General features: G+C 39.4%; 3 protein-coding genes across 4 annotated transcripts; all 3 read left to right on the top strand.

Annotated features, from left to right (window-relative positions):
* Positions 1 to 1,233: 1,233 nt before the first annotated feature.
* LOC109157356 lies at positions 1,234 to 8,843 on the top strand. 2 transcript variants are annotated; one of them, XM_019305255.1, is made up of 4 exons: positions 1,234 to 1,247; positions 1,540 to 1,544; positions 7,430 to 8,496; positions 8,754 to 8,843. In XM_019305255.1, exons 3-4 carry the CDS (start codon positions 7,461 to 7,463, stop codon positions 8,789 to 8,791), a joined length of 1,074 nt encoding a protein of 357 aa, XP_019160800.1. In that variant the 5' UTR covers positions 1,234 to 1,247; positions 1,540 to 1,544; positions 7,430 to 7,460; the 3' UTR covers positions 8,792 to 8,843. The 2 variants fall into 2 exon arrangements, with proteins under 2 accessions (XP_019160800.1, XP_019160799.1); XM_019305254.1 differs by having other exon boundaries at positions 7,430 to 8,517; positions 8,754 to 8,838.
* A 4,185-nt stretch (positions 8,844 to 13,028) lies between these two features.
* LOC109157357 (GDT1-like protein 4) lies at positions 13,029 to 17,888 on the top strand. Its single transcript, XM_019305256.1, has 9 exons — positions 13,029 to 13,337; positions 13,426 to 13,494; positions 14,382 to 14,522; positions 14,850 to 14,948; positions 15,064 to 15,136; positions 15,796 to 15,881; positions 16,116 to 16,199; positions 16,443 to 16,502; positions 17,455 to 17,888. Exons 1-9 carry the CDS (start codon positions 13,260 to 13,262, stop codon positions 17,641 to 17,643), a joined length of 879 nt encoding a protein of 292 aa, XP_019160801.1. The 5' UTR covers positions 13,029 to 13,259; the 3' UTR covers positions 17,644 to 17,888.
* A 3,390-nt stretch (positions 17,889 to 21,278) lies between these two features.
* LOC109157359 (acyl carrier protein 2, mitochondrial-like) lies at positions 21,279 to 24,621 on the top strand. The gene is made up of 2 exons (XM_019305258.1): positions 21,279 to 21,591; positions 24,242 to 24,621. The coding sequence occupies exons 1-2, from the start codon at positions 21,373 to 21,375 to the stop codon at positions 24,416 to 24,418; spliced, it is 396 nt and encodes a 131-aa protein (XP_019160803.1). The 5' UTR covers positions 21,279 to 21,372; the 3' UTR covers positions 24,419 to 24,621.
* Positions 24,622 to 27,875: the final 3,254 nt, after the last annotated feature.

Raw genomic sequence — 27,875 nt, 5'->3', positions numbered from 1 at the left:
CATGTTGGTTTCTTTTCGTATGAATACTCGGTTTATCATGTAACATGTTGTATTTACTGCTTCAGCCCAAAAATTTGATGGAAGTCTCTTGTGGTTTAAAAGAACCCTTGCCATTTCTTGGATAGTTCGATTCTTCCGTTCGACTACTCCGTTCTGTTGGGGCGTCTTTGGTGCGGAGAACTCATGATGGATCCCATTTTCTGTGCAGTATTCTTTGAATTTTGAGTTCTCGAACTCCCTTCCATGATCGCTTCTTATACGAATGATTTTCCATATTCTTCCATCCTTTTCATTCTGGATTTTGATAATGAGGGTTTTGAATGTTGTGAATGCTTCAGATTTTTCTCTAAGGAAGTTTACCAATGTGAATCGTGAGTAATCATCAATTGTTACATAGACATATCTCTTCCCTCTTATGCTTTCTGTCTGAGTAGGCCCAAATAGGTCCATGTGAAGTAATTCTAGGATCCTAGAAGTATGTATTCCCGAGGATTTCTTGTGGGCTGTTCGTGTGATTTTGTTTTCAAGGCATGCATCACATTTTTTGTTTTCATCTATGTCGAGTGTTGGAACTCCTCGGTAGGCTCCCCTCTTTAAACCCTTTTTCATGTCATGAAAGTTTATGTGCCCCATCCGTTGATGCCACAGTTGTGTTTGATTGACGGTTGTCTGTAAGCAGGTTAGATCACCATCCCATGTGTAGCATTTATTTGTGGATTTTCTCCCGATCATAACACATTCATGATTTTGGTTGAGGACATTGCAGTTGTCCTTTGAAAATTCCACTTTAAGTTCATCTTCACATAGTTGGCTTATACTAATCAAGTTTGCTTTTAATCCTTGTACTAAGAAGACCTTTGATAGTTTTGGCAGCCCATGTACGTTCAAAGTTCCACTTGCGATGATTCTCCCTTTTCCTCCATCTCCAAAGGTAACATATCCTTCATTTTTATATTGTATGTTCTTTAAATTTTCTGGATTTCCAATCATATGCCTAGAGCATCCGCTGTCAAAATACCATATATCTTGCTCTTTGTTTGTTTTGGAGGTATTTGCAACATTTTGGTCTTTTCTTACCTAGATTTTCTTGCTATTATTTCTGTTGTGTGATGGCCAAATTCTGTTGTTTTGCCTGTAATAAAGATCATTCTGTCTTTTGTAGCAGTGTGCTTTGATGTGTCCCAGTTTGTGGCAATAATAGCATCTTATTCTTCTTTGATGTTGAAAGCGGCGTTGCGACACTTCCTGTATCTCGGTTTGGTGATTTTCACTGGTGTCTGTGTTTGGAGTCCTGGGTCTTTCGGTAAGCTCCTTGATTTCTTGTAGTAGTTTAGCTTCTCTGTTTTTTAAGTCTTAATAATTCATTTTGAGCTTCTTTGTACCGTTTTTCTCCCCGATCATTTTCATCCTTTAAAAATTGATTTTCTTCCATAAGTTATAGATTTACCTTGATGATCTGTTCCCACTTGGCATTTAGTTGAGTATATGCTTCTAGTAGTTCTTGCATGTCATCGTTATTGTTAATTTCATGACTGGCAGTGAAGGCTATGAAATTTGTGTTGATGTCTTCTTCACTATCTGAGTCATCACTCAGGGTTGTTATGTATGTCTTGTTTTTCCTTTTCAAGTATGTGGCACATTCTGATTGGATGTGTCCAAACCCTTTGCACTCATAGCATTGTATTCCTTCTGTATTTGAATTGTCCCTTCGTTTTGTATTGGATGGTTTTTGATTGACTATGGAATTTCCTTGGTTGTTCGAGGAATTTTTATTTCTGAACTTGTTGAATTTTTTGAGAACTCGGTTGAAATTCTTTGTCAATAGTGCAATTGACTGTTCCATGGTTTCAAAATCAGTTTCTGAGTTTTCTTGTTTGGATTGTAGTGCTATTTCTTTGCCATTATTCTTCTGATTTTGCAGCATCTCAAGTTCATAGGTTTGAAGGTTTCCCATTAGATCACTAAGTTTGTATGTATTCAGATCTTTGTTTTCTTGAATTGCAGTGACTTTTATTAGGAATCTTTCAGGTATTGAGCGTAGTACCTTTTTGACGATCCTATGTTCAGGTATAGGTTCGCCTAGGTTAAATGCATCTCCAGAAATACTCAAAACTCTGGCACTGAATTGTGTGATGCTTTCTTCTTCTTCCATTTTCAGATTTTCAAGTTCTGTTTGTATCATCTGTAGCTTGGATTGTCTTACAGACGTGTTTCCCTCATGATGATCACATAATATACTCCATGCGATTTTGGCTATGCGAGTAGTAGCAATCAGTTTAAATATATCTTCGCTTACTGCACCATATATTGCATTCATTGCCTTCGAGTTGAAGTCATATTCTGTTTTCTCTTCTTCACTCCAGTCAATTCTAGGTTTTCTATTTCCTTTGTCATCAACTGGAGTTCTCCATTCGTTTTCTATTGCATTCCAAACACCTTCTCCTTGTGCTAAAATGTATATCTGCATTCGGGCTTTCCGGTAGGAGAAGTTTGTGCCAAGTAGGGCTGGTTGTTTATTGTTCGAAAGTCCTTCTCTTGGAAATTTCATTTGGATCCTGCCAGTAACTTGAGCAGACCCGCTCTGATACCAATGGAAATTTATATAAGCGATGCATACAGTAATGTTAAAACTGACGTTGTGACACAATAAATTTATAACGCAGTTCGAGCAAACAACCCTAATCTGCGAGTCACTTCTCAAGTTGAGAATTTGCCTAAATCCACTAAAAGCTTAATATTCAAAGTACACTATTTAAGGAACGGGGATTACAGAATATGATGAACTTTCTTATCAGACTATTGTGACCTAAACACTTGTACTACTTTTCAAGAGGATTTGGGTATCTCTTCTCAATGACTCTCGTGAGTTACGATTAGATCTTGAAAGCTTGTCTAGAAGAGTTGTGGAGATGCTTCTTTTATAGGCCGAGAGTTATAGAATGGATATGAATAGGGTTACTATTCCTATTTATATTAGGAATATAATTCCTAATTCTTGCTTGACTTAGTATTCCCTTTTTGCCTTGAATTTGACAATTCGTTTCAAGTCAACAGATGTGAACCATCATAAAAGATATTTTATTGCTTTGCTCCTGTTAGTAACAATTCTTTGCTATATGTCATAGATGTTGAGATTTATCTCACATCTCATAAATAAACTTGACAGTTACAACATGAAGTGAGTATCTAGAAACTATTGTTAACAACATATATAGTATGTGGTATCTTATTTTGGGTTCCAAACAACAAAATAGCGACATGGGGTTTGTCAAATTGCACTATTTGTTGTTAAACCTTAACTTGTTCTTCTAATAACATGAATTAGGTTAGATGATATGAGCCTAAATGTTGTGATCTATCTCACACCCTACGCTTTAAGTGGAGCTATAGCATGAATATTGAATATAGCTTTGCCCATAAGACAAATATAATGCCAATAATTTCACATCTTATAAATGAAGTTGTAGGTTGAATTCTAAGTATAGCTTTGCCAGAAGGTGAATTCATAACACTAGTTAGAGGATAACAACACTAGGACACATTATATGACTCTAGTGTAAAATTGGCTTGGCACCGATACAAAAGTCAATAATTATTTTGTCCAATTTAAACCTATTTGGGTGCTAGGTTTTTATTATAGAAATTATTTGACATGAGTCTCGGCATTAAAATTTATCTCATATCTCATTATTATTATTATTATTATTATTATTATTATTATTATTATTATTATTATTACTATTATTATTATTATTATTATTATATTAGAAAATATTTTTCTATAAGTAAGTTAAGAATAATAAATAGTTAACAAAATATTATATTATAAAGTTTGTATGGAGTATATATAAATGGAACAAAGTAAAACTATTTTGTTTTGTGATAGTACGAGTTGTCACCCATTTTGTTTTTTGCCTACCTTTTATTTATTTATTTATTTATTTATTTTTTTACTTCTGCATCTATTTTGCTGGTTATTTTGTGTAGTTTATCTCATTCTTTTGACGAGTTTTTCCCTCTCGTTCTCTGACGAGATTCTTATGGAGTGTGAAAAGATAAAAATGGTCATGACTTATGTGAAACTCATTTTGGACAACAAAGATAACAATAGAAAATCACATCTTCTGAACTATGATATGCAGTTCAGCTCGGTTGGCAGGCTGCCCACTGATAAACCGGCCAAAGATACAAGATCAGGTGTGTATTCAGTTGGGAATATTGTCAATGCATAGAAGAATAGAGATGAAGACTTAGGTGGTGTGCAAACTTTTCATTCAGAGATAGTCTTGTCTACGTTTGGCTAGATCATCAAAGATTTGAAAGAAGATTTAAGTTCCTTTTAAGGATCTCAGCTTCCAATATGTAAAACAGTCTGCGCATCAAGTTTTCAGTAGCTTAGTTAGAAAAGTTGTTTTTGTGTCAGATTGTAAGGAATGACTTATCATTCCATTAAATTTTATTGTAAACGTTTCTAACTGTAATTAATGAATTTGCTTTAAAAGAAAGAAAAGTAAAACTAGTTTTTCTTTTTTGGGAAAAAGTAAAAACGAACCGACATGGGTTTGAGATCGAATGCCTATCTTTACCTCTTTGCCCTCTTACTTGTTTTCGCTGCCCAATTGATTTCTGCTCAGGTACTTTTGATACGCTCTTCTTATCTCTGCATGTGTGCGTATGTATTAACTGATGTATTTTTGGTGTTTGGGTGCCGATAATTCGTAGGAAATCATTGATGAGGCTGGAAAAGAAGAGTCGAGCGGAAGGATTGGAGATCTGGGTCGCCGCAGTAAAGTGAGTATACTGTAATTTTATGTTCACATATTCATTTTGTTGGAAAGCACATTGGAATTGAACGATAATTTTCTAAATTAAACAATGGACCTTTGGTGAACTGGGATAAACATTTTACGGACCTATTCATTTGCCATCTTAGCTGCCATAAACATACAGCGTCAGCAAGCTTAAAGCACTAGATCAACATCTGGGTATCTGTCCAGAGCCTCATGGACGAGAATGGTGTGTGGCTGTCGGGGACAGAAGAGTTGAGGGAGCATGTACGCGAGTTTTACATCAAGCTCTTCACGCCTGAACCGGTCGGAGATGGACATATCTTTTTGGAGGGAAACTTTCCCCGCCTCCGATCTTTAGATTGGACGGTGTTCAATCGGATAGTCACACGAGACGAGGTCCATACAGCCCTCAAAGACATGAGGCCCTTCAAAGCCCCGGGCCCCGATGGTTTCCAGGCAGGCTTCTACCAGCACATGTGGGACAAAGTTGGGGAGGACGTGTACGCTCTTGTTAAGGGAGCTTTCACAAGTGGCACCATTCCGGAAGGCTTAAATGATACTTTGATTGCATTGATCCTTAAAGTGAAAGACCCAGAGAATATCAAACAGTTCAGGCCTATCAGCCTCTGCAATGTGAGCTACAAGATCATCACGAAGACAATCACCAACCGCCTCAAACTTATCCTCCCAAAGATTGTAGGACCTTTTCAGAGCTCTTTCGTCCCGGAACGCCAGATTTCTAATAATGTTATTATTTTCCAAGAGGTAATGCACACCATGCGGATGAAACAAGGAGCGAAAGGGTTCATGGCTATTAAGCTCGACTTCGAAAAGGCTTATGATCGACTCTCTTGGGACTACATTCAGGATACCCTTGAATGGGCGGGTTTTTCAGGCAAGATCAAAGACCTCATCATGACATGTGTTCGAACTTCTAGGCTGTCAGTCATATGGAATGGGGATCGGTTAGAGTCCTTTCGCCCTGGCCGAGGCATCAGACAAGGCGATGTAATGTCCCCAGCAATTTTTGTTTTATGCATGGAGAGGCTCAGTCAGATGATCGTTTCTGCGACGGACAGTAACAGGTGGAAAGGTATAAAAATTGTAACTCATCTTTGTTTTGCAGATGATATGGTCCTTTTTACAGAGGCCACGAGTGAGCAGGTGGGAGTTGTCAAAGACTGTCTGGACCGTTTCTGTAGGGACTTGGGGCAGCGTATCAGTCTGGCTAAGTCTCAGGTGTTCTTTTCCAAGAATATGGACGGCAACGACGCGGACAGCATCGCCAGGCAATTAAACATTGCTCGCACGAATGATATGGGGCGCTACTTGGGTGTCCCGGCTTTCCATGGAAGGATTATGTGTGCCACCTTTTCGGACCTCCTTGACAGAATAGCGGGACGTCTGGAAGGTTGGAAAACACGGACTTTATCTATGGCGGGGCGAGTTGTTCTTGCGAAAGCCGTCCTCAACGCTATTCCAGCTTATACCATGCAAACGACAGCCCTACCTAGAAGCATTGGCCTAGAAATTGAGAAAAGGACCAGGAAGTTTATTTGGGGGGGGGGGGGGGGGGGGGGGAACAGTCAGGAACACAAAATGAGTTTGGTTAACTGGGACCTTGTCACGGCAGAGATAGATGCTGGGGGTTTGGGAGTGAAACGGATGAACGAGATGAATATGGCTTATATGGCAAAGCTCGGCTGGCGGCTAAGGGCGGAGTCCGATAGTCTTTGGGCGAGGACGTTAAGCTCAAAATACAAGCTGACGGGGACACCGCAATGTGGCAAGACCGGGCGACGCAACGTATCAAATGCGTGGCGTGGCATTGTAGCGGCCTGGAGCTTCGTTACAGCAGGTTCCAACCAAGTGGTGCGCGACTGGAAAGTGGATCACACCCTTGCCTTTGTTTTCTCAGCTCAATACCCCGCTTCTTTTGCCTGCCCTTTACACAACTGTTAGGGAATACTGAGACGAATGCCGCGGATGGAAATGGGAGTCCCTGGAAGGCATGTTGCCGATGACTACCAAACAGCGGTTGATGAACTATGTGCTCGCGGAAGACTTTGCTCAAGACAAAGTTGGGTGGGGTCTGGAAGATGACGGGCAGTTTACTGTTCGATCGGCATACAAGCTTATTGTTAACTGTTGAGATGTTTTATTTATTGTATTTACTATGCTTTTATTATTTGCTTTTATTGTATGTCTGTTAGTATCCCTAGGGTTTATTGTATGACTGTTAGGGTCTTTTAGCTTTCCTTTCACTGCTTATATATTGTGGTCAGTTTCCTTCTTCAATATACAGAATATATACAATTTCCTTCTTCAAAATTCTTCAACATGGTATCAGAGCCACCTCTCGGTGGCCTGATTTCCCCTTTTTTCGCATGAACAGTAGCGCATGAACAGTAGCGTTACTGTTCATCCGGTACTCAAAATTTCAATACAGCCTTTCTTTCGAAGTTTTCACAAGATCTGACGACCACCACCAGTCTGGAAGGTCCGGCGACTCCAGCCGACGAAACCCCGTCGCAAACCGCCGCCGCACGCGCCACCTCACGCGCCGGCGCGTGAGACTTCCTCCGGCGAGTTTTTCCGGCGAAACTTTCCAGTTTCAATTTCGACCCTCTTCTGGCTTTCCTGGTAATATTACTCCTTTTTTTATCAACCATGTCTTCAACTGGAACTGAGGAAACTTCTGGCAATGTTGAAAATGTTATTTCTTGCTTAGTTTTTGTGCCTAATTTATCTGTAAATCCTGTTATTACCTCTGAAAAATTATGTGGGTCACAAAACTATCACTCTTGGTCGGATGCCGTTGAAATGTGGTTTATGGGCCAAGGTGTTATTGACCATTTGGAACAAGGGGTAGAAGATGTTCTAGAAAATGGGAAGACAATTTGGAAAAGGGTGGATGCACAACTTTGTAGTCTCCTATGGCAATCCCTTTCACCTGAGTTAATTCAACTGTTTAGAGTTTTTAAAACATGTGTTGAGGTATGGAATCAAGCCAAATCCTTGTACACTAATGATATTTCACAATGTTACACAGTTGTTGATAATTTGATAAACTTAAAGAAGGATGGTGTGAGTATGGAAGCCTTCCTTGGAAAAACTCAAAGTTTATTAACAGAGTTTAATAAGCTTTTACCAATTGGAGGGACACCTACTGAACAGGCTGCCCAACGGGAAAAATTCTTTGTTATTCTTGTTTTGTCTAAATTAGGCCCCGAGTTTGAGAATACTCGAAACCAGATTCTTGGGGATAAGGTTGTGCCAGGGATCCAAGAATTGTTCAAACGCCTTCTTCAAGTGACTTCTTTTCTTGGTGAGATTCCTGCACCCACCACGGAACAATCTGCTCTTGTGATCCAAGGAGGCCGAGGTAACAATCTGGGCAACCGGAATAAAGATCGTAGTGGGCAGAAAAATGCTAGATATTGTGATTACTGCAATAAATCTGGACACACACGAGACCGATGTTGGAAGCTACATGGGAAACCGTTGCATACTCCTACAAATGTGGCTCAGTTCAAACAAGAAGAATCAGGTTCTAAGACTATCTCTCTTGCGGAATATGAAGAGTTTGCCCGGTTTAAGGCTAATGCCCAAGCTGCTGTTGTCACTCCTTTGGCTCATCCCGGAGAGACTCATACTGCCCTTGTTACTCAATCTGGACCTCTTGGACCATGGGTCCTTGATTCAGGTGCCTCTGAACATATCTGTGGTAATTCCTCTTTATTGACTCACCTTACAAACTCTAAGTCTCTTCCGCCTATTGTGTTTGGTAATGGATCCATATGTACTGCAAACGGGGTTGGTAAAGCAAGACCTCTTTCTAATTTACCTTTGTCATCAGTTTTGTATATACCTACGTGTCCTTTTAACTTGATTTCCATTCGTCAACTTACTCACTCTCTAGATTGTCTTGTCACCTTTTCTTCTGATTCGGTTATTATACAGGACCGTCGTTCGGGGAAGACGATTGGCTCGGGGTATGAATCAAAAGGATTATACCGTCTATCCACTCCTGCTTCCGCTGTCTGTAGTGCTACTGTTCCTCCCTCCCTTGCTCATTGCCGTCTAGGTCATCCAAGTTTGAGGAAACTACAACAACTTGAACCGAGTCTATCAAAGTTGCCTTCACTAGAGTGTGAATCTTGTCAATTGGGAAAACATTCAAGAACCTCCTTTCCTGAACGGGTTAATAAAGTATCCTCATCCCCTTTTTCCTTAGTTCACAGTGATATATGGGGTCCTTGTCGTGTCACTTCTTTGTTGGGTTTTAGGTATTTTGTTACTTTTATTGATGACTTTTCTCGTTGTACTTGGGTTTTCCTAATGCAACGACGTTCTGAAGTGTTCAACATCTTTCAAAAGTTTCATAATGAAATTAAAAATCAGTTTGGAGTGTCTATTAAAATTCTTCGGAGTGATAATGCCAAAGAGTATTTCAATACTCCTTTGTCTACCCTTCTTGACTCTGAGGGTATTCTCCATGAGTCCTCCTGTCCAGATACCCCACAACAGAATGGTGTGTCTGAACGGAAGAATAGGCATCTAGTGGAAACTGCTCGGACTATGCTTCTTCACTACAAGGTTCCTTCTGATTTCTGGGGAGATGCTATCCTTCTTTCATGTTACCTTATTAACCGTATGCCATCATCTGTTCTGCACGGCAAAATACCTTATAGCATACTATTTCCTCAAGAGCCATTACACAAGCTCCCTCTTAAGGTTTTTGGTTGCACTTGCTTTGTCCGGGATATTACTCCTGGTCGTGATAAACTCTCACCCAAGTCCTTGAAATGTATTTTTGTGGGGTATTCTAGGGTTCAAAAAGGGTTCAGATGTTATTGCCCTGACACACGACGATTCTATGTATCACCAAATGTTACCTTCTTTGAGTACACTCCATTCTTTTCATCTAACTATGCAGGGGTTGTGGATCCTTTTCCTGGGGTCCTACCAGTCCCTTCATTTGAAGGAGGGATAGAAATACCACTATCTCCGGGGGTCCCACCTCCCAATACATCACAAACCCATATTATTTCTCCTTTCCGGTTCACCTATCATCGTCGGTCAAAATTACCGCAAACCACTACGGCTGCAAACATTGAACCTGCTGATTCATCTCCTGAGCTGTCTCTTCCCTCGGATCCGGTTCCTGCTCCAATCTCTAGTTCTCCCATTGCGGGTCGGGTAGGTAACAGGTCTACTCGCAATCCCTACCCTATATATAATTTTGTCTCATATCACAGTTTTTCCCCTGTTTATAACGCTTTCATCTCCAGTTTATCATCTGTTTCTGTTCCTAAATCGGTTGAGGAAGCTCTTTCCCATCCTGGTTGGCAACAGGCTATGGTAGATGAAATGACTGCTTTGTATTCCTCGGGAACTTGGGACTTGGTTCCATTACCTCCTGGCAAAACGGTTGTTGGTTGTCGATGGGTTTATAATGTCAAAGTTGGACCTGATGGACAAATAGATAGACTCAAAGCTCGTCTCGTAGCAAAGGGGTATACTCAAGTATTTGGTGTTGATTACACCGATACATTCTCACCCGTGGCCAAGATCTCTTCTGTCAGAATCTTTCTATCTATTGCTGCTATACATCATTGGCCTCTATACCAGTTAGACATCAAGAATGCGTTTTTACATGGGGATTTAAAAGAGGAGGTGTATATGGAGCAACCTCCTGGTTTTGTTGCTCAAGGGGGGGGGGGGGGGGGGGGGGGGGGGGGGAGACTGACCTGGTTTGCAAATTAAAACGCTCTTTCTATGGATTGAAACAGTCTCCACGTGCCTGGTTTGGACGTTTTAGCACAGTTCTACAAGAGTTTGGGTTAGTTCGGAGCAAAGTGGACCATTTTGTGTTTTACAGGCATCGACAAGGTAAGAGCATTTATCTTGTTGTTTATGTCGATGATATTGTGATCACAGGAGATGATGTAGAAGGAATACTCCAGTTAAAGCAACATCTTTTCCAACACTTTGAGACAAAAGACCTTGGAAAATTGAAATACTTCTTAGGGATCGAAGTTGCCCAGTCAAAGCAGGGGATTTGTATATCTCAACGAAAATATGCTTTGGACATATTGGAGGAAACGGGTATGCTTGATTGTAGACCAATTGATACTCCCATGGATCCTAACATTAAGCTTGTACCGGAACAAGGGAACCCCTTTTCAGATCCAGGAAGATATCGAAGATTGGTTGGGAAATTGTTGTACTTAACAGTCACTCGCCCCGACATTTCGTTTGCAATTAGCATTGTGAGTCAATTTCTGGCCTCTCCGTGTGATAGTTATTGGGATGCTGTCATTAGGATTCTAAGATACATCAAGAAGTCTCCAGGACCTGGTGTGTTATACAAGGATCATGGAAATACAGAGATTATTGGTTATACTGATGCAGATTGGGCTAGATGCCCTTGGGATAGAAAATCAACATCAGGATACTGTGTTTTTCTTGGTGGCAACCTAATTTCTTGGAAAAGTAAGAAGCAAAATGTAGTAGCTCGATCAAGTGCAGAGGCAGAATATCGGTCAATAGCCTTGGGAACATGTGAACTAATCTGGTTGAAGCATCTCTTGACTGAATTAAAAATTTGTGTGAAAGGGCCAATTAAACTGATGTGCGACAATCAAGCTGCTTTGCATATTGCATCCAATCCTGTTTTTCATGAGAGAATAAAACACATCGAGATCGATTGTCATTTTATTCGTGAAAAGATCACATCCGGGGAAATTGTTACCTCATTCGTGGGTACAAATGATCAGTTGGCTGACATCTTCACCAAAGCTTTAAGAGGTCCCAGAGTTGAATATTTGTGTAACAAGCTTGGAGCTTTTGATATTCACGCTCCAGCTTGAGGGGGGATGTTGAGATGTTTTATTTATTGTATTTACTATGCTTTTATTATTTGCTTTTATTGTATGTCTGTTAGTATCCCTAGGGTTTATTGTATGACTGTTAGGGTCTTTTAGCTTTCCTTTCACTGCCTATATATTGTGGTCAGTTTCCTTCTTCAATATACAGAATATATACAATTTCCTTCTTCAAACTTCTTCAACATTAACAACTCAGTGGTACCCATAGAAGGGCAGTGGAGAAAAATCGGGCGTCTCCGTGTTCCAGCGAAAATCTGCATGTTTATCTGGCTCGTTCGACACGGGCGTATTATGACCAACATGGAGAGAACACCACGTAAACTAACTGCTGATTCTTCTTGTTTTCGATGTGCATGACAGGCAGAGGATTTAAATCATCTTTTCAGGTTCTACCCTGCGGCAGAGGGCATTTGGGAGGACGCTGTTCACTGGCGCACGAATGCTCGTCTCAGAACGTTGCAATGGAAGGAGTGGTTCGAGGTGAATCTGAATGGCGGGGCGAAGCAAGGCTTTGGAGAAAACTGGCCGGAGTGATTCTGCACAGGCTTTGGTAGCTTTGGCGTTGGCGAAATGATGAGATTTTCAAATCCCAGACGATGGCTCGTGATCAGAAGACTGAATGGCTTGCATGCTATGATAAGGAGACCAAGGCGGCGTTTAATGCACGTAAGGTTCAAATCGCGGGGAGGAAGACGCAAATTGAGGTTCAGGTGGGGTGGACGGCGCCGACTGAGGGGTGGCTAAAACTTAACGTCAATGGCTGCCGTAAGGGTAATGGTCTGGCTGGTTGCGGTGGTCTTCTTCGGGATTCCAGAGGAGACTGGTGTCGGGGCTTTCTGTTGAATATAGGCATTTGCCAGGCCTTTGAGGCAGAAGCATGGGGGGTGTGGCAAGGTCTGTGCATGGCCAATGAGTATGGAGCAACGGGGCTCGTGGTGGAGTGTGACTCGAAGAGGCTAGTGGAGATTTTGCACCAAACGCCGATGATTTGCCCTTTTTAAACAATATTGTGAGACGATGCCGGACTGAGGCTGCAAAGATTCCGAGGGTGGTCTTTGAGCACATTCTGCGTGAAGGCAACACAGTGGCGGACAAGATGGCTACAGCTGCACTTTCTAACAGCCCTGGTCTATGGAGGTTGACGGATATCCCTCATGAGCTCAACGAGGCTATTTGGCTGGATAAGTTGGGGGTGCACGTCGCAAGAAGCATCCATAGCAATACGGGTGTCTGAGTCTCAGCTTTTAGTTTTTTTTTGGGATATCCCCTCATCGGAAGCAAAAAAAAAAAAAATAATAAAATAAAATATATGGCAAATTGTCATCATCTTGCTGGCAATCTAAATGCAAGTCCGGAGTTCCGCTCATCTTCTTCTCACAGCAATATCCCTCCCTTTTCCTTTCTCTCACTACAATGTATCGGTAACGTCTGAATAGATCCGGATTTTCCTGTGTCGATCCCGAAAAACCCATTGCCTTTTTCATCTCCGCAAGATTCGCCCTCCCATTACTTCTTCTCTCTCTTTGGATTCGCGTACAGATTCCAATAGCTCGGAGAAGAAGAAGAAGGAACCGACATGGGTTTGAGATCGAATGCCTATCTTTACCTCTTTGCCCTCTTACTTGTTTTCGCTGCCCAATTGATTTCTGCTCAGGTACTTTTGATACGCTCTTCTTATCTCTGCATGTGTGCGTATGTATTAACTGATGTATTTTTGGTGTTTGGGTGCCGATAATTCGTAGGAAATCATTGATGAGGCTGGAAAAGAAGAGTCGAGCGGAAGGATTGGAGATCTGGGTCGCCGCAGTAAAGTGAGTATACTGTAATTTTATGTTCACATATTCATTTTGTTGGAAAGCACATTGGAATTGAACGATAATTTTCTGAATTAAACAATGGACCTTTGGTGAACTGGGATAGAATGTATTGCTCTGCACTTTCTGTAGTTGATTCAATTGACTTTGGGATGATCCAATCTCGGGAAGCTAATGATATGAATGATTGAGACATAGCTTGGTATCTTGGTGTTTCACAAGCAGGGAAATTCCCAAGTATGATGGTGAGAAAGGAGAGGGCTTTATCATTGTTATTATTAAAAAAATTGTTTAAATCCAATAACTAGTTAAAGAGAGCCTATACCCAATTTGTTGGTCATCAATTATTTGAGGTCCTTGCCAGCATTGTATCACCTCACTACATCGGTGGTGAGATAAACATTTTACGGACCTATTCATTTGCCATCTTCGCTGCCATAAACATACAGCGTCAGCAAGCTTAAAGCACTAGATCAACATCTGGGTATCTGTGCAGTATTTTGAAGATAATTAACAAGTTCCTTAGTCCACCCAGTAAACTCTTGGCTATTGAACATTTAAACTAGTGTGCCTAGAGAGGAGGTTGACTTTACTATTCCCATGAAAATAGCTTATGTTTCTTCAAGAATTTTTTGTGTTTTCTCTTGCATCTGCTGATGAAGATTGTCAATCTTGGCCTATCAAAAGCTTACATATTTGTTAACTTGTAATTCATAGTGTAATTAAAATGGTACTCAAACATGATATAATATTGGGTGTTCTTATTGTAGTGAGAGGAGCATAGATCACAAAATGCCTCTTGTATAATGTTTTATATTGTATATATTCCTGAGTTAATAATGTGATTCCTTGGTTATTGATCATGCTTTTATTTTGGTGGACAGATTATTGTTGAAAAACTTAAGACTGGTGTTCTACAAGAGGAAAATGATCCTGATTCTGTGGGCCTTGCCCTCGACTTGGACACAGGTCTTGGAGTATTTGATGCCTTCATTGCAAGTTTGTCGATGATCATTGTCAGTGAGGTTAGTGGCTTTGCTTCTGTAGCTCTGTTGCCAGTTCTGACTTCTGTAGTCTTATGACTTAAATATTCCGGTGTTTGAATTTCACTGTGGGAAGTTTTCTCTGCCAGTCTTCATTATTGTCTATCATCTGTGTTATCTTGGTGATGATGATAATGGACCTCCTTATCCATTAGTTTAATAGTAATCTGCTGCTTGGCATTTCAATGAGCACAGTTTTATGAAACAAAATCACAGCTGGGCATATAAATTGCTCACTTTGGTGTGCTCTTCTCATGATATTTCCTTATTTTGGCTCACTAAATATTTTATGAATGGCTATGCTGCTAGATTGGCGATGAGACATTTATAATAGCAGCTCTTATGGCAATGCGTCACCCTAAGTCAATTGTTCTATCTGGTGCCCTGAGTGCCTTGTTTATAATGACAGTAAGCTATCCAATCTCTTCTCACTTTATCATTTTCAGATTTTATTGTTTGAGTTTCTTCTAGTGAGGGCTTGACTTGTAATACTAAGACTAGTATTCTTGCCCATGTAAAATAGATACTTTCAACTGGACTTGGCAGGATTGTGCCTAACCTGATATCAAGGAAGCATACTAATAGTGCAGCTACAGGCATGTGATTTCATAACTTCCAATCAGTTTATATTTCATTAATGTGATGCTGATGACAATTTGAACAGGGAAAAATATGTGGATCGATGACTGATTGTTTTTTTTTTTTTAATTGCAAAATCTGTTTCCATTTAAAGCATGGAAGATCCAACTTTTGTTTGTAGTTCCCGACTTCCTTCAAATTGTGATTGCTAGTGTCATGCTTGAATGCCCCAGCTATAATATTTTTTGCTCCTCTCTGTCAAACTTGAACTATACATTTTCAGAACTTGATTCCCACCATACTATCTGCTGTTTACTTCCATGCTACAAGCTTTCACTGATAAAGTTAAAATGGAAGCCTCCTTCATAAAGCTAACTGGTGGAAGGGATGTTTTTTCAGGGAGTGCTTTTTGGTTCATTAGATTCTTATTTCATAAAGCTAACTGGTGGAAGGGATGTTTTTTCAGGGAGTGCTTTTTGGTTCATTAGATTCTTATTTTATTTTGCCACGTTTCCTATCTTTGGAGATGAAGGGTGGGCTGTGGGGGTGTATGTGCTTAGTTGTAAACATCTACTATGACTATATGAAAGTACTAGTAATAATCTATTGGTTGGCTATGATTTATCAGAAAAATCTATTGGTAATTATGAATCTCATTTTTCATGGTCCTTTGCAGTTCTTTATGCATTTTTTGGGCTTCGACTACTTTACATTGCGTGGAGGTCAGATTCAAAAGCTTCCCAGAAAAAAGAAATAGAGGAAGTATGTTTGCACCTTTTGAGTTTAGATTGATTTATGCTACAGTAATATTTATCAAGGTAGAACTTAATGAGTAATGAGCCGTAAAACTGTGCTTGTTACTTTTGTTACTGCTCCATACTTCTAAAATATATCTTTCTTTATGAGTGTATGTTCTGCTTCTTACTCCAAATTTTCCATCTCCTTTTGTACCATTGTGCTCAAAATTGTTCCAATTTTTAAGTTTAAATATTCCAGGTAGAAGAGAAACTCGAAGCTGGACAGGGGAAAACAGCAGTTAGGCGTTTCTTTTCTAGATTCTGTACACCAATATATTTGGAGGTATGGGTTGGGTTAGCATTTCATTTTTCAATTCTTGGTTGAATCACTATGCGTGTATTTTCAAGTAAAGATTTGACCTTATGAAAATGGTGCAAGTCAATTTACTTGTATAAATTGTATTATTCTAATGAATACTCTTCATATTCTTTATGAAGCAGGTGAACTCAGTGGTGTTATCTTGTTTAATCAACAAATTAGTAATTTGACTAACATGTCTTGTGCCTATTCCTAAATTGTTTGCAGTCATTCATCTTAACCTTTCTGGCAGAATGGGGAGATCGCAGCCAGATAGCAACAATTGCTGTAAGTCATTCTTTATCATTATTGGATAATTGGATGGCTGCCTTGTTTGTACCATTCTTGTTTTTTCCTTTATTTTTTTTTTGTTTTTTTGTTTTTTTTTTTTTTGTTTAAATAATGGCCGTTTCCCCACTTCATTCGTGTGGTGGTAGTAAGCTATATAAGATTACTTCCATTATTAGAAGTGGGAATTGATTTTACTGATGGTTCTAAGTGGAGTAGCATTCTCAGTAGCAATGAATTATGATTCTGTGTTTGTATTCAATATTAAGGTTGCAGCTTAATTTCCCTTGTCAACAAAAAAGATACAGTACAGTTTAATTTTGATCTCGGTATACATTATAATTTTTCACTCACTTGTTTGGATTTACTGTGACAATGGTTATTGTTACATGAGAGTCTAGGCCCTAGGGATGTCAAAGGGGGCTGAAGTCCGCGGGCTGGGTTAGGGTCATAAAAAAGATGGCCCGCAAAGGCATGCAGCCTGCACGGGTCACAGGCCAACCCGCAGGCAGGACTTTTTTATTTTTTATTTTTATTTTTTTTTTAAAAATCCCCTACACCCGACTTTTTTTATTTTTATCATTAAATACAATTACATACATGCGTGTGTATATAAATCTATATGTTAACTTTTTACTGGCCTATAATATTGGGGGGACAGATATGCATGTATAGTAAAACTGTCCATACTTATATTATTTGGAATATATCTGTTGATGTTTTTTTTTGGTTTCTATTAAAAAGCTCGCGGGCTGACCTGTGGGGCCTGCCAACCCCTCGCAGGGTGGGCTAGGGTCACTTGAACTCTAGCATGAGGGCTGGGCTGGCTTGCAAAAGCCAGCCAAAATTTAGGCTTGTAGTGGGGCCGGGCCACTTTTACAATATTACATGAGACTGCTGCATAAAGAAAGAATGTTTGATGACCGACCCTGGTCGGCTATGATTTGTGCAGCTAGCTACCCACAAAAATGCAATTGGAGTTGCTGTGGGTGCCACGATAGGACACACTGTATGTACCTCTTTGGCAGTGGTGGGAGGAAGCATGCTGGCCTCCAAGATTTCACAGCGGACAGTAGCAACAGTCGGGGGCTTGCTGTTCCTTGGTTTTTCCTTGTCATCGTATTTCTACCCACCTCTATAACTACCCCAGATCATAGATACACGCAATACTTTAGGACTGCCTTCACTTGTTTTTTGCTTTTGGTTTTTGGGACTAAAATTAAAAAATTTTAGCAGAAGCCCTTTTGGTCATTCTTATTTTTTGTTCAAATTTTTGCAACAATGTAAGCATGTGGATATATGTTTGTATGTGCATTACAGAGATCACTGAAATAGTTGGTTATTTGGTAAGGAATCCTAGTAGTAGTATTTGATTATTTTCTCAAATATCCTTGTCATAGAGAGGTGCATGTTTGGTGATGGTTGATACCCCCATTATTAACAATTGTATTGCTCATCTGCCTTGGTTTTCTTGAGCCCAACCATTCAAAATAATTTTATTGGACAAATCCTGTAAATGGCAATTTCTTGTTGCAGCCTTGCAGCCAAGAAATTTATGGAATTTTAGTGAACAACGAATATACATAATTTGAGTGAGTTGTTTTTAAGCATGTAATTAAAGATTTAATCTTATGTTTATGCAACAACATATTTGGAAGAGTTTCTCTCGAGTAGGGTCTTATTGAGATTTGAGACTTAGTTTCACTCTTAGGGTGTGTTTGGAAACTTGGAAAATGAGTTCTGGAAATCATTTTCTAAGTTTTCAGTGTTTGGATGTGCCTGGAAAATCAAGTCAACGGAAATCATTTTCCGTTGACTTTGGAAAATAGGCTTGTTTTGGAGGAAAATGACTTCCCCTTTTTTTGGGGGGAAAGTCATTTTCCAACTTTTACACCAACATCACACCACCACCAACATCATCAACACCATACCACCATCACCACCACTATTGCCGCCGCCACCACCACTATACCCCCGCCACCATCACACCACCACCACAACCACCACCAACACCGCAACCACTACCACCACCACCACCATACCAACGCCACCATCGCCGTCGCCACCACCACCACATACCACCGCCACCACACCACCACCTTCACACCACCGCCGCCGCCGCCACCACCACCACCATACCACCGCAACCACTGTCGCCGCCACCACTACCACCATACCACCGCCGCCCCCATCACCACCATACCACCGCAACCACCGCCACCATACCACCGCAACCACCATCGCCGCCACCACCACCACTACCACCATACCACTACAACCACCGTCGCCGCTACCACCGCCACCACCACCATACCACCACAACCACCATCGCCGCCATCACCACCATACCACCGCCACCTCCACCACACCACCTCCACCACACCACCACCTTCACACCACCGCCGCGGCCACCACCACCACCATACCACCGCAACCACCGTCGCTGCCACCACTACCACCATACCACCGCCACCGCCACCGCCATCACCACCATACCACCGCAACCACCGCCACCATACCACCGCAACCACCGCCGCCGCCACCACCACCACCATACCACTGCAACCACCGTCGTCGCTACCACCGCCACCACCACCATACCACCACAATCACCATCGCCGCCACCACTACCACCATACCACCGCCACCGCCATCACCACCATACCACCGCCACCACACCACCGCCATCACACCGTCGCCGCCGCCGCCGCCACCACCACCACCATACCACCGCAACCGCCGCCACCACCACTACCATACCACCGCCACCACCGTCGCCGCCACCACCACCACCACCACCGCAACCACACGACCACTGCCACCACCGTCATACTACCACCACCATCACACCAACACCACTACCGCCGTCGCCGCCACCACTAGCATACTACCACAACCACCGTTGCCGCCATCACCACCATACCACCGCAACCACCGCCACCATACCACCGCAACCACCACCACCATACCACTGCAACCACCGTCGCCGCTACCACCGCCACCACCACCATACCACCACAATCACCATCGCCGCCACCACTACCACCATACCACCGCCACCGCCATCACCACCATACCACCGCCACCACACCACCGCTATCACACTGCCGCCGCCGCCGCCACCACCACCACCATACCACCGCAACCACCGCCGCCACCACCACTACCATACCACCGCAACCACCGTCGCCGCCACCACCACCACCACCACCGCAACCACACGACCACTGCCACCACCGTCATACTACCACCACCATCACACCAACACCACTACCGCCGTCGCCGCCACCACTAGCATACTACCACAACCACCGTTGCCGCTACCACCACCATACCACCGCAACCACCGCCACCACCATCACGCCGCCGCCGCCGCCACCACCACGACCATACCACTGCAATCACCACCGCCACCACACCACCACCGTCATACCACCACCAATTATTATTATTATTATTATATAACGAATAACACCACTACCACTACACCACCACCACCACCATAATATTTTTGATGTATTATTAGTTTTTTTTTTGAAAAACTTAGCTATTTTTTATTATATTTAAAATTAATATTATATTATTATATATTATTATACATGTTGTAATATTCTAAATAAAATAATTAAAATGTTTAATTATACAATTCTACTCATTTTCCAGAAAATGAACCAAACACAGAAAAACAGTTTTCCATAATGCAACCAAACACTGGAAAGGAAAATGTCTTCCGGAAAATGACTCATTTTTCAGAAAACATTTTCCAGAAGTCATTTTCCTGCTTTCCAAACGGACCCTTAGGTTGATGTCTCACTTATGAGGACATTTCCAAGAGGGGTTTTTGAGTAGTTTTTTCAGAAGAAAAAATTGGGAGGGAACTTTTGGATGGATGGGAGGTGGGGGTGGGGGTGGTTTTAGCTACATCTTTTTCCTTGCAAATGTTTTTTTTTTTTTTTTTTTTTTTTTTGGGACTCATTGAATGGGAAAATGAGGGAAAAGCTGCATGTGGCGCACTGCCGCGCCATCGCCACGTAAATGTACTTTTTTTTGTTAGAATTTTTTTCCTCTTTTTTCCTCTTCTCTCTTTCCCTGCTTTTTCTACTTGGCACTGAAAAACAATAAAAAGTCTTACATTGTTGAGGTTGCTTTGAATTTCTTTAAATTAAACTTAAAAAAATAGTCATTATATACTATAGTTTGGCAATAATAAAAGATATTACATAGAGAAAGACAAAATAATTTATCTCCATTTGTTCTAGTATTTTATCATGAGAAAATCAATTGTATTACGTACTAAGTCTAAAAATATGTATGTTTTTTGTTTTATTCAGATAAAAGTAAGAGTAGCTAATTTTTTAAAATAGAATAATATGTATGCTTTTTGTTTTATTCAGATAAAAGTAAGAGTAGTTGATTTTTTAAAACAGATTGATAAAACTTTGAAAATATATTAATATTTGAAAAATATTAATTTATAAAAAATTCATGGACACAATTCAAAATTAGTAATGTCATATATCATATAGTCACATGGGTTTCTAGTTTTACTCACTCTCTGTCTCATTTTTAGTTATAGAAGTTTGACTGAAATTATTTTTAATTTAATTTTTTATAATATTAAGTTTAATATTATTATATAAAATTTATATATTTAAAAATTATATTAAAAACAAAAATTTAATTTAAATTATAAATTATAAATAATTAAAAAATACAAAAAAAAAATAAAAAATAGTACTCCGTATTGATTTAACCTATCAATAATAAACTTGAAAATCCCTACTAGTATACAAATCGCTCCCAGAACTTTCTACTGCTCTTCTTCACCCCCAAAACCCATTTCTCTCCTCGTCGATCTCCCTCTGTTCCTATGGCGGCGGCCATGAGAAGCGCGCTGCTAAAGCACCTGAGAGTGGAAGTCATTGCACTGCGAAACCCTTCCCCTAACCCTAGTGGCCCATTTTTTCGGCTGATCGGACCGACCCGTCATTTCTGCGAGGAAGCGAGAGGCTCCTTCCTTGATAAATCCGAAGTCACCGACCGTGTCATCACCGTCGTCAAGAACTTTCAGAAAGTCGATCCCGCTAAGGTACTACTCCCCTCCCATTTTCACTTTTCTCTTTCCTCCAATTTTTTCTTCATTTCTTTTATTCTCAACATTTTTAGCGTGGACAATTTGTCCAAAGGTGAGGAATATTGTTGTGGTGAATGTCTAGCTCAGACTCCGGGAGTAATGGAGTATTATAGTGGTGAAAACATAGTTAAAGCTTGAGGGTTCGCCCCAAAAGAAATGCCAGCCAGGGCTCATAGTATAATTTGGGTTTAAACTTTGTTTGCGCCTGCTGATTTATATATATGAGCAGATTAATATTATTTTGAAAAATTTCAATTTTCGAAAAATACATTGTTATTTTAATGATTTTATTACTATTTTTTTTTAATACTTTGGTTAGTTCAAACTTTATCTGGTTTCAACTTAAAAAGTGGTGTGGATTGTGTTGGTTAAAAGAGTATATGTTAAACTGGGTTCTGTGGATTCTTCATACTTTACTTGAGATGGCTATTTGAAACTGTATAATGCTTTGCAGTGATCAAACAAAACTAGGGTCTTAGGCAATTTGTGATGTGCTGCATAGTACTGCAAATTGTTAACTTATTGTTTTTTGAAAATAATTTGTTTATTTGGTTCTTGAAGATGTAGCGAAAGCATTGAATTCCATTTGTTGCTAATTCATGGCATTTAAATTTAAGGGATTGTGAGGTGCCACGGCTGGGATAATGTTTAACTGGATAATTTTGAGAAAATGATAATATGTTGGGTTCGAGTTTGAAAATGAAATGAAAGCAGTGAATTGCTTCTTTGATTCATATTTTCTTTGATGCTCCTGCATTTAAAAAAAAAAATTAATTAATTGCAACTTCCCATGAATAATGTTCATTGATTCACTGATAAGAATTATGGGGCACTAGAAAATTGGCATTTCACTGGAGAAGAAAAAAACAGAATTAGATGGCTTTATTACAAAATACTTTCTAACATACTTTGGGCTGAAGCAATATATCCCTGTTCATGTTTTGTACATTGAAGTAGCATATTAGAGAGATAGGGTGAAGGACAAAAAGAGGATGGCCCTGTTTGGTAAAAAATTGGCCTATAGGCCAATTTTGGCTTATTTGATCACTATTAATTGTTTGATTTAGTTAAAATATCAATATAAATGTTTGGTTAATTAGCTTTTTGCAACTACAAAAGGCTAAAATTCAAAAAGCTACTACAAGCAACTTTTTCAATTAGCTTTTTGAGAAAAGAAATTATACCAAACAGCTATTAGCTAACAGCTAATTTACCAAACACTTTTCTACAATCAGCTAATATTATCACCTATTTATACCCTCTAATTAACACAATCAGCTAACAACTAACGGCTATCAGCTAACAGCCATTTTACCAAACAGGACCGATATAAAAGGAGGAAGATGAATGTTCATTTTTCTGTAGAAGAGGGCAAATAAGAGTGGTAAAGCAAGTGTATGATTTGTACTCCCATAAAGGCTGGAGACAAAGATGAGTAGTCTTCTATGCACTATTGTAAAAATCGGCCTAGGCAGCTGCCTAGGTGCCAATTAGGCGCTAGGCCCTCCTAGGCCGAGGGGAATTTACCCTTAAGTGGACATTAGTTGGCCGACCGATTAGTCGACCGACTAGGTGGCCTCGGTGCCCAAGTCGGCTAACTCAACTCCTGAGTCGGCCAACTTAGTGCCCAACTCGGCCAACTCAGCCGAGTTTTTTTTTTTCTTTTTTTTTTTTTTCTTCCGGTGTGCAATGTGTACACTGCTGTGTTTTTATTATTATTATTACTCGCCTGCCTAGGCGGAGCCTACGCACCCCCGGGCACCCGACTAGAGCCTAGCGCTTTCTACAACATTGATCCTGTGTCATTCATGTCCAAACCTGGCCAGGGGGTGTCGGTTAACTAATGCATGCAATTCAACTGTAAAAGATCCATCTTTTATTTTTTGGAGCTTATCTACTCCAAAACACAGTAGTATTTGCCAAGTAGTAAAAATATAAAATAGTTTTCCAGGTCGTATAAGATGGAAAACTTTATTTTGAAGAAACTCTAAACTTAACCTTTTCATAAAAGCCTCTTCTGAAGAAGCCATTAGTTGGGCAAAAGAAGCATTTAGTCCTCAAGGGTACAAATGTTGTCTAAGATTTGCACCCACATTGCAGCTTTTTTTTTGGCAATGTGGACACCCAGTATCAAACACATAGTTAGTTATTAGTGAAGCTAAAATTGTTGGATTGGTGCAATTAATTCAGATATTTGTTCAGTAGCTATTTGGAATGGTATATTTTGCAATCCCAGCCATGATACTTCTGGCAGGTCTAATTGCATTATCTTTTCGTAAATTGCTTGTTGGGTCAAAGGGGCAGATTGAAATGGGTGGGAGAGAGTATTTGATTTTTGTTTTTTACTATGCACGGTTGGTTCATTGGATTTACTTTAGTTATAGCTTGTATTCATTTAGCTGTGATCAATGCAGAAACCAGTTACTACCTTCTTGGTAGCATTCGTTTTAAAGTTTTCCGTTAACGTATCTTGTGACAAATCTTTTGAATTGACTGGATATGTCTATAATTAAAGGATTTCTTAGACACACTTCCCCATCCCCTCTTGTGTTTGAAGGTTCGGGCGGTGTGTTTTATCAGGTGTTATCTCTATTTCTCTCTGCAGGTTACGCCCAATGCTCACTTCCAAAAAGATCTCGGTTTAGATAGTTTGGACACCGTGGAGATTGTAATGGCCTTTGAAGAAGAGTTTGGGTTTGAGATTCCCGACAACGAAGCAGACAAGATCAATTCAATCAATCTTGCTGTTGACTTCATTGCATCCCACCCACAGGCAAAATAAGGAAACAAGAAGCTGCATGCAATTTCCTTGATCATTTGTTTCTGTTGTAGCTGTAAATCCTCTCTTTGGAGGGCTCTTTCAGTCATAATTTGAGATCATTCGAGAACAAACTTTTTGCGAATCCGAAACGTTAAGGATGGATTTGAATTATGAATCCTGTTTTATTTTGATGAATTCCATGATGCATGCTCCCTTTTCAACTTTTTTCCAAGCATAATTATGTGGGTGATTTCAGATTATTATATTTTATTGATTTTTGATCATCTGGTTTAAAGTTCTCTAATTATTTAAAATTTGATGTTGATGTATTACTTTTAAACTTGTGAAGATTTAAAGTGATGATATGTTTTCAATTATGAACTTGATGATGAATTGTATGAGAGCAAGTCTCTTTTAAAAAGTGATTACAGTTTAGGATTGTTGAAAAATAATAGTAATTGTAATTTCTAATTTTTTGAATAAATAATTTTTAAGTTGTAACTTATGATAATAAAAATATTTACATAAATTGATAAATAAAATAATTTTAAATTAAAGACATTGATTTTTATTTACTTATTATTATTATTATTATTATTTTTTTTGTATGTAAGTCTGGTTGGATAATGATTTTTATTGTTTGACTTTGTAGCTTAGCCCAACTCGACTTATTTAATCGCTCTTAATTTTTAGGACATCATTTAGAAAGAAAATTGAGCGTGAGATGAGATTTTAGAAAATGTCTTTCGAGTAGAATTTAGAAAGACATTTTTTATCAAGATGGACCATTTTATCTTTGACAAGAATAGATATTTTTATTAATTTTATTTTTTGTTGATAGTCAAATATTAAAAAATGACTTCCAGAAGTTATTTTCTAAGTTTCTAAATATACCCATAGATATTGTAATGTCTTTTTTTTTTTTTTTTTTTTTTTTTTTTTTTTTTTTTTGAAAATATGTAGGACTTTCATTGCATAAGTTAGAAGTAAAACATCTTGTGGTGTAAAACACATAAAATTTGTGAAAAATTCAAATTGTTTTGGAGAAAATCTATTAAAATATGCAAAAGTTCAAATAGTAGGTGTAGAGATATTTTTTTGTAAATATGTCGTAAGTTTTTCATATAGTAGTTTTGGATAAAACCACCTCATTTTGAAAAAAAAATTTATCTGCATTATTTTAGATTAAATACGTATTGGATAGTCTCCACGCATTGTTTTAGTCTAAATACACATCATTGGAAAATTATATCATAGACTATGCTTCACATTGAAGGACCACTGATACATGTTAATTTTTTTAGTATAGTGTAAATTCATTTTTAGTATACCACATGTTCATTTTAGGTAATACACTAAAATTGAATTTGTAGTATACTAAAAATGAACATGTATATTATCTACAACATAACAATTGCACATTATTTTGCCAAAATATTCATGGATATATCATAAAGTCTCTATTGAGATTAACAAGAACAAGAAACAATAATAATGTCAGAAAGTAAAGGCAAGATTTACGTGATTCGACAATGTGCCTACGTCTATGAGAGCGAAACTATTCTTTTATTAATTGTGATAGTGATAAAACACCTAGATAAACAAACAACGTATTTATAGGCATCTCTAGACATATACATGTACACAAATACCCCTGTACCACGGGCCCGACCCACTCCGCTTCGCTCCTAATCTTTATGTGAGACAAACTCAACAAATCTCCACCTTGACGAATATGCCCCTTAGGAGAAAATACTTATCTCGCATATACCCATGGGTCGGGGTAACAATGCTTTTCTAGCATCTGGAAACACCCAACAAGTCCAAACAATGTTTGAACTTGTAAGTAGTAACTACCTTTGTCAACATGTTTTCTGCATTCTCACTAGTATGAATTTTTCGCAACAATATCTCACCAAAAGTAACCAACTCTCTAACCTTATGGAGCCTTACATCAATATGCTTGATTCTGGCATGATATACTTGATTTTTAGCCAAAAAGATGACACTCTGAGTATCACAATGAAACTGAACTCCACTTTGCTCAATATCCAATTCTTTAATCAAATCTAAAAGCCACAAAGCCTCTTTAGCTGCCTTGGTCACAATCATGTATTTTACTCCAATTGTAGACAAAGCTACAATAGGCTTAACTGATGACCTCCAACAAATAGGACCACCCCAAGAGTAAAGATATATCCAATTGTAGAACATTTGTTATCCATATCGCCAGAATAATCAGAATCCGCACATCTCATGAGTACAAGCTCACTTTGTTGAATCCTAAATACAATACCATGCCTAATAGTGTTCTTAAGTATTGGAGAATTCACTTAACTGTCTCCCAATGCTGCTTCCCATGTTTAGACACGGAATCTAGAGATACAACAATACATAGATTCCACGCAAAGTGTGTACAACAAGGGATAAGCCCAACAATAGCTTAATCAAGGAATAATCATACACACAGGATCACATCAAGGGATCCAAGCAAGGGATTTCAATAAAGAACATGAAACGATACTCAACAACAATAATGGATCTCAATCCAATATCGACATGGTTGGCAACATGAGTTGCCAATCCTCAATAGAAAGGAACAAACAATACATACTAGCATCAATGACACCAAAACTAGCATGCATATCAAACGGGTAAACCAAAATGGTTCCAATGAACCTCAAAGACTCACAATAATTCAACGAATCACAAAGTTGGACCACTAGCACGATTCAAGACACCAAGTCCTAACTTGTACACTTAAGACATCGCTCTAAACATAAGTAACATCAAGGAGACACACAAACACTCAACAATCCAATCAAATGGAGGCCAAAGAATCACACACAAGTAGGAAAAACGGTGGGCAAACAACCAACACACCATTTCTCAACATGTACCCGCGGGTGGGGCCACGGGTAGGGCTCCTACCCGTGGTTCCTCCCGCTGGGAATACTACAGCACAAAAATTCAGCTTTCGCGGTTTTTCTTCTACAAGGTCAAGTTCAAGTCCAAATGATCCCAAATCTTCCATACAACAAAGATATGACTTGAACATATGAATAACTCAAATAAAAGCATTTAAGAACCCTAAATACAAGCTCTAAAATGAATTATCACACGATCATGCATCAATCACTCAAACACATCAAGAATGTCACATAGAAGCTAATAATCATTATTATCAAGTGAAAATAGGTTGTGTAGCATGTGTTACCTCTTGTAGACCAAGAACACCTTCTTCAACTTCAAAGCAAGACCAAAGCTCCTCTAGATCAACCTAGCACTTCACCCACCACTAGATCTTCAACAAACTCCCAAAACCCACAAGGTAGAAGAAAGATTTAGAGAAAAGGTGGAGGAATCTTGTAAGGAAAATGTAGGGAATGATAGATCTTACCATTCCTAGCCTTGTAGTGTTGGAAAGTTGGAATCTTGGCTTGAGATTTCTTGAAGAACTTATGAAGATCAACTCTAG

Source organism: Ipomoea nil, unplaced genomic scaffold (assembly GCF_001879475.1).
Source record: "Ipomoea nil cultivar Tokyo-kokei standard unplaced genomic scaffold, Asagao_1.1 scaffold2779, whole genome shotgun sequence".
In the NCBI taxonomy this organism is placed as follows: Eukaryota; Viridiplantae; Streptophyta; class Magnoliopsida; order Solanales; family Convolvulaceae; genus Ipomoea; species Ipomoea nil.
This window is presented reverse-complemented; position numbering and strand designations above follow the sequence as displayed.

Bases quoted from the DNA above. Each gene is read 5' to 3' on its own strand.
- LOC109157356 (XM_019305254.1), top strand. From the start codon at position 7,461: ATGTCTTCAACTGGAACTGAGGAAACTTCTGGCAATGTTGAAAATGTT. The intron at 8,518-8,753 runs GTAATTCCTCTT...GTTATTATACAG, and splicing joins TGCCTCTGAACATATCTGTG to GACCGTCGTTCGGGGAAGAC.
- LOC109157357 (XM_019305256.1), top strand. From the start codon at position 13,260: ATGGGTTTGAGATCGAATGCCTATCTTTACCTCTTTGCCCTCTTACTT. The intron at 14,949-15,063 runs GTAAGCTATCCA...CATGTAAAATAG, and splicing joins GTGCCTTGTTTATAATGACA to ATACTTTCAACTGGACTTGG. The intron at 15,137-15,795 runs GCATGTGATTTC...GGTCCTTTGCAG, and splicing joins TACTAATAGTGCAGCTACAG to TTCTTTATGCATTTTTTGGG.
- LOC109157359 (XM_019305258.1), top strand. From the start codon at position 21,373: ATGGCGGCGGCCATGAGAAGCGCGCTGCTAAAGCACCTGAGAGTGGAA. The intron at 21,592-24,241 runs GTACTACTCCCC...TTCTCTCTGCAG, and splicing joins AGAAAGTCGATCCCGCTAAG to GTTACGCCCAATGCTCACTT.